We start from the raw sequence: 6770 nt of genomic DNA, 5'->3' as shown, positions 1-6770 counted from the left end.
ACATGGCAGATTGGTACAAAAACTAAAATTGCAAGGGATTCAGCGTGGCCTGGCCAGATGGATTGAAAACCAGCTCGGTCATAAAAGACAGAGGGTAGTGGTGGAAGGATGTTTTTCAGACTGAAGACTGGTAACTAGTGGTGTTCCACAGGGGTCAGTCTCAGGTCCTTTGTTTTTGTAGTATACAGAAAAGATCCGGAGCAAAATGTGGGTGGCCTGACAAGTAAGTTTGCTGATGACACAAAGATCGATGGCATTGCCGGCAGTGTCAACGACTGAAAGGATACAACAGGATAAAGACAGATTTGTGACTTGGGCACAGAAATGGCAGATGGAGTTTAATCCAGATAAATGTGACGTGATGCATTTACAGAATCAAATTTAAGTGTGAATTATATTGGAAAATGGTAGAACCCTCAGGAACACTAACATTCATTTGAACCTGAGCATGCAGGTCAAGACAACATATGGTATGCTTGCCTTCAATGCTCTCAGTGTGGCATACAAGAGTTGGCAAAACTCTTGCAGCTATATAAAATGCTTGTAAGGCTGCATTTGGGGTACTGTGTGCAGTTTTGGTCAACATACTACCAGAAGGATGTGGAAGCTTTGGTTAGAGAACAGAGAAGGTTCACCAAGATGTTGTGTGATCTCCAGGGCATTGACTATGAGGCAAGGTTAAAAAGACAAGGATTGTTTTCACTGGTAAGACAGAGGATAATAGGTGACCTGATAGAGGTCTACAAAATTATGAGAAGCATAGATAGCGTGCATAGTCAGAGGCCCTTTCCCAGGGTTGAAGTTTCAATTAGAAGGGGGGACAGGTTCAAGGTCAGAGGGGGAAGTTTAAGGGGAGAGGTGTGAGGCAAGTTTCACACAGTGGTAACAGCCTCGAATGCACTACTAGAAGAGGTGGTGGGATGGGTACATTGAAGACATTTAAGTAGCACCTAGATGGGTACATGGATAGGAGGGGTAATAGAGATATACTGATTGAAAAACAGCAGGTTTGTTTTTAGATTGAGTAGGGCATGATGGTTGGCACAGGCTCAAAAGGGCCAAAGTGCTTGTTCCTGTGCTGTACTTTTTCATTTGTTCATTCAGCAGCCGAGAGCTTAATGAAAGGCTACAGTCAATGTATTTTAGAAAGTTACGAGATTACAATATGAAAAACATACTTTCCATCGGTTACCACATTCATTGCAAAAAACAAATGTTGTCATGGGTTCATCAGCACTCCGCGTCTGAACCTGGAGAAAGACGAAAGCAAAGATAATCATAAAATGGGTTCCTTCATAAAGGGCAACACTTTTGTTCTTTTAAGCAATGAAACTACAGGAAATCATTCCCTGAATATGTCTTAGAGAACAGTTTGAATTCCTGGTGACAAGAAGCAAAATTTGTTTTCTATGTAGCCTGCTCGACAACAGACAAGGAACTAACAGAAAAATATATGTCAATACATGTAGGAATGATAGCTCAATTATCCTGTTATTCAAGTTTGAACATTTTTATTGAAAAAGTTCCAATTGAGAATAATATGGCAAATCTACTTCTACATCTCCAGAGAAAAAGTCATGTTTATTCCATGTATTTTCTTCATGGAATTTAATTGTCTAACATAATGCCTTTGATTAGAAAGTCTGAAGATTAGAAAAAAATGTGGAAGCAGATCTGAAAGTAAATTACAAAATGAAAACATATAATGTGGTTCATGTCTTTGACCAAAAGTCGACTCAGAAATATGGAGCAATTACAAGATAGCAACAGGCCTAACAAGAATTGATTCAATAGTTTTGACTTGGACACAGAATTTTGCAAGCTGTAAGAAAGTGGCGTACACATTGGACATCAATACCATCATTCTTGTTACTATGGTTACATATACTCATGATTCATTCAGTATAAAAGTACTTCTGGGCTGACTCAGTAATCCCAGCTAAAAATCATTAGAAGCACTGCAATGATGTAAATCTCTCTCTGTTGAGTGATGCAAAGCCAGCTTGAGGCTTGCAGAGGCGAGATAATGAAGCGGGGTGAGGTAAAGAATGTTGGAAGCAGAGAACATAAAAGGCTCAAAACCAAAAGCAAGTAGCTACCTAAAAATGTATAGGATAAAATGTCAGAGCATTCAGAAATGTTCATTCTTTTCAAAGGCTATATACATGGTACAAGAAACGTTGAATGAGGCAAAAAAGATAGGCAACAAGAAAGCAGAAAAAGACCTAACTCTTTTATTATATCGCCAAGGCAATACAGAACCATGCTAGTAGAGGTCAGTATTCTGGTTCAATGCTGGCAACTGCCTGGGATGCTTAAGAAAAGGGAAAACCCTCTCAGGGAAGTAGAACTAACCATATTTACTGTACTGCAAATAAATGGTCCGAGGCATCAAGTCACAAAATTGTTCACTCGGTTTGTAATTCATCCGTATTAAGTCATTGTGAACCCTATGATTATTTCATTGCATACTGATACCTCTGCAGAGCACAAAATGAAACAAATAAAATCTTTGTCCATTGTCATCTTCCAACAACTTCCTGTATTATACTATAAACATGGTTATTTCCGACATCCAGAACGGGCATATGAAACCATTGGTAAGCCACTGTAGTTAGAAAGTACACCAGCACAATGTCACTATTACATTAAATCAGGAAAATAAGATAGAAGTGATAGAATCTTCTAATCAATATTTTTCTGGACAGCACAATACAGCTTCTTCAACCAGAGGTGCAATCACTTTTGATGCAAAGAGGCACGGAAAGGGGAGAAATCATCCTTTGTATTCATGAAAACCATTTAACAATCTTAAATAGGATGCTGCATGAAATGTGCACCAGCATTTATTAAAATTGGTAGCCTGAAAGGAATTGGTTCCAGTTCTGTTCTACTAATGTAGAAATCCTTCTGTGCAATTTATGTGCAAACCGTCAGGATTATTTAACTGGCCTTCATAATATCAACATCATTCTTACCTGTGTGTAAGTACAGTTCTTCTGCTTGCACTTCCCACAGGTGAAGAGGGCAGTTTCAGTACCACCAGTTTTGGCCATCTGGCGTTCTCGGATAGCCTCATTTGTTAAAGCCTTCCGAATCTCTCTCAATTCATCACTTGCCATTTCCTTTATGGTTGTTGAAAAAAAATGTCACAAGGTAAAATATTTTAAATAAAACATTTGAGACAGCTTACATGGATTTTAAATCTCTTAAAAAAGAAGGCTCAAAATGAATTTTCATTTACAATATTCTTCCAATTTAGATATTTTATCCTTTCAAACTACACGATACCAGAATGTGCTTTTGTAAAAATCCCTACCTGGTAGAAAACATGTTAATTGCACTGTTGATTTTCAGCCGTGATGATCTACCAGTTCACATATTTCTTCATATCAAGAAGTCACACAGTTAATGTTGGTTAAAAGCATATCAAGGAGCAATTCAGTATGGTTCAGTATCCAGCCAACCCAAGAGCTGTAACTGCAGTCTGTTTCTTGCTGCTACTGCCCAAGAAATGCTCATGTCAATACCACTAAGTGATTTGACAACTCTTATTTAGCCAGCACACATAAAAGCTACTTTAAAATGGCTGCCAAGTTACTCAATTCCAAAATAATTACCAGATTTTCAGGCTCATTGTCTGTTAAGTGTGAGATGACCAACACATGTGTCCATTTTGATATAATTGTGAAAGGCAGGATGATGATCAGTGATAGCAGATTTCGAGTTATGAGAAGTGCAACTGGCTGAACAGATACAGATTTGGCTTGCTTGTTTTTGAGACTTAGGGAAGGGAGGGGAAAAAGAAAAATCAATGTTTCTGGACAGATTTCCACGTAACGTGAACATCAGTAAACAGGTATATTTGCATCAGACACCAGCAGGTTCCAAATTGCTTAAAAATTTCAATATTTTATTTGAATGTGAGCTTGACTATAATCAAATTACATATCTAAATCCAAAATGAAACCAGTTTATTTTACAAACCATTAACGCCCCTTTCTATTCTAGATCCCACATGAAATTCATCAAAGTGAGAGCAAATTCCATTGCCTGGGAATAACAGGGATATTTTAATCTTTCTACACCTATTCAAGATAAATTAAATCTTAATTATATTTCTACTTCACCTTAATCACACGGCAGCCACCTTTTAAATCACAATGAGGTCAGTGTTGCAAATTTCAAAATGGTGTCACCTCCAACATGCGTAGTGGGATCACTACATCTTTTGATTGTCACAGCCGATTTTCAAAGAAAAAAACACACAGAAGAATTGAAATATTGGTTAAGTATGTAGTGTATTGCAAATTCCTTGCAGCAACTGTTTTCAACCCTAAGTCACTATTTAATGTATTTAATTTCTAGTTAAATGTGGTATCTAACCCGTGATTTAGAACATAAAAAGGTTAGGATACTAAAATATTCATCCAGTTGGGAATTCTTAAGTACCTATCTATTCACTTTGCTGCTTATATATACAAAGAAACAAAAACAGTGAAAAAATTCCTTTAGACATGCTTTTGGGCACAACATAGTACATTGGAGACAGAAGTAAGTCTGAAAAGTTGTGGATGCTAACTTGTCATCCTGATACAGGTCACCATTTTCAAAAGAAAGGAAATGTTGCATTGGGTTCATGTTACAGATGTTAAACCTGCTTGTATGTGGCAGTAAAGGACCCGACATGTATTTCAGCCCAGTACCATTTGTAAATCACCTGAAATAAGTTGGCAAAACCATGACTAGGGAGAGGATTGCAAAAGAACACGCTTACCGTGCAAAAATGAACAGCATCCAATCAGAAGGTGGCAGAGATGTCTTTGAGTGCAATGCTGAGAGATAGCTGTGCATTTATAATGAATGCCTCAGAGGGGCTGGTGTCAAGGAGGGATTAATTACTCCCAAATTGGACAGGAATTGGTGAATGTGGGTTGGAAGCAGTTATTTGAGGGCAAATCTGACAAATTTACAGGTCTCTGTCTGTGGCTTCTACGCAAGGACAGCTTTGTTCATTAGGCAATAACACTGCATCTCCACAAATCTCTCTCCTCCTCTCTTTCGAAGCCCACTTCTGGCACAGGAGTAGCATCCCTGCCCTAAACCAGGGTGGGCCGGGTTCAAGTCCATCTGCTCCAGAGTAGTGTAATAACATCTCTAAACAGGTTGATGAGAAAAATAGGTCTGACATAAACCTGCATCCATGACCATAACCATATTGATACTTATTGCATCAACTGCACCACCACCCCCCCCCCCCACCCCCCCACCGCTCTGTGTCTAACCACCTCCACATGAAACACTCAAAAAAGGTTACAACAAATATTAACAGTGAAATTTCAGGGTACATCCAAATCTCTGGCAAGGGACTCATCCGTAATTAAGTACGACTTGTGTGGAGTGTACAGCCTTAATAGTCAGAATATGGAAAAATATCAACATTTTAAATTGTGTCTAGAGGGGAAACAGCATTTTGCATCACAACAATAATGCAATAACACAAAACGGCAGGAAAGCAGGAACTTTAAGTTAGTATGAACTAAACTCTTTACAAAGAGTACGCTACAAGACACAATGATAGATTCAAAATGAGATTAAGTCTATAAACTTGAACATTCCTTTAGTGCATGCCCATATTTTCTTGGCATCATAAATTTAATTGACCTTGCAAAGTCAAACATGTAAACTGATGAGGTTGCTGGCTTACTCACCAAGCTAGCTGGTTATCGTACAGATGGGGTCGCCACCATGCTGCATAACATCATCAGTGCAGCCTCCAATAAAGCAATATGGTTCTAGTCCGCTTGGTGTTTGTATGATCTGGTCTGTTAAGTTGGTTTGTGTCATTTCCAGTTGTGATCTGCATCGGTTTGCATAAGGGGTCTGATTCCACATGTTTGCGGATTGCATAACAGGTTGAAAACCAGGGCTCTAGAAATTCCCGTGTGCGTTTATGGTTGGCTTGTGCTAAGGTGATCACGTTGTCCCAGCAAAATTGATGGCCTTCATTGTCCCAGTGCACTGAGATGAGGGAAAGTTCGTTGTGACATTTTGCTGCTAGTTGGTGTTCATGTATCCTGATTGCTAGTTTCCTTCCTGTCTGGCCGATGTAATGTGGATCCGATATGTGGCATGTTTGTCATCGTTAAATGCACCAAATCATTAACAATGTTTTCACTGGGATCAAGTTTACAAGACAACAGGAAGACAAGCAATTTCCATTTCTAGACATCTGGGCAGAACAAATGACCAATAGGCGGTTCCAAACCACAGTACATAGGAACGCAACCCACACTGACCAAATCCTCAAATGTCCACTGCAATCACCCCAACATCCACAAATAAAAGCTGTGCTAGGATACTACTCAAACGGGCCACAATTCACTTCAACACACCAGAACTACACAGGAAGAAGGAATAGCACACATACAAGGTCTTTGCTAACAACAGATACTCCAACAATTTCATTCGCAAGTGCCTACTAGATTGCAAAGCCGAGAGGACAGTATGCACCAATACATTGGCCACACTACCCTATATCAAGAACTTATCATAACTGATGAGATTCCTGCGACCACTAGGAATCATGGCAGCAGACAAACTCACAGACACACTGCAACAAACACTCACAAAGACCAGAAGATCCCATACCCATGACATGCAGGATGAACAGGCTTTAAAAAAATTACCTTGCAGTGACTACAACAAACATTACATCAGCCAGACTGGAAGGAAACTAGCCATCAGGATACACGAACACTAGCTAGCAG

At 39.2% G+C, this 6770-nt stretch overlaps 1 protein-coding gene across 2 annotated transcripts in view; it reads right to left on the bottom strand.

The window, feature by feature from the left end:
* Positions 1–6770, bottom strand: part of LOC125461534 (transcription elongation factor A protein 1-like) — a 131169-nt gene that overhangs the window by 87629 nt on the left and 36770 nt on the right. Inside the window, exons 9-10 of one of the 2 annotated variants that reach the window (XM_048550444.2) lie at positions 2979–3125; positions 1179–1250 (exon numbers count right to left, since the gene is read on the bottom strand). In XM_048550444.2, coding sequence (XP_048406401.1) covers positions 1179–1250; positions 2979–3125 — 219 coding nt within the window. The remainder of the gene's footprint in view (positions 1–1178; positions 1251–2978; positions 3126–6770) is intronic. The other variant, XM_059652791.1, reaches the window with a different exon arrangement.

The sequence above is a fragment of the Stegostoma tigrinum genome, chromosome 19 (genome assembly GCF_030684315.1).
Source record: "Stegostoma tigrinum isolate sSteTig4 chromosome 19, sSteTig4.hap1, whole genome shotgun sequence".
NCBI lineage: Eukaryota > Metazoa > Chordata > Chondrichthyes > Orectolobiformes > Stegostomatidae > Stegostoma > Stegostoma tigrinum.
The sequence above is the reverse complement of the archived record's forward strand: the minus strand, read 5'-3'. Positions and strand labels throughout refer to the sequence as shown.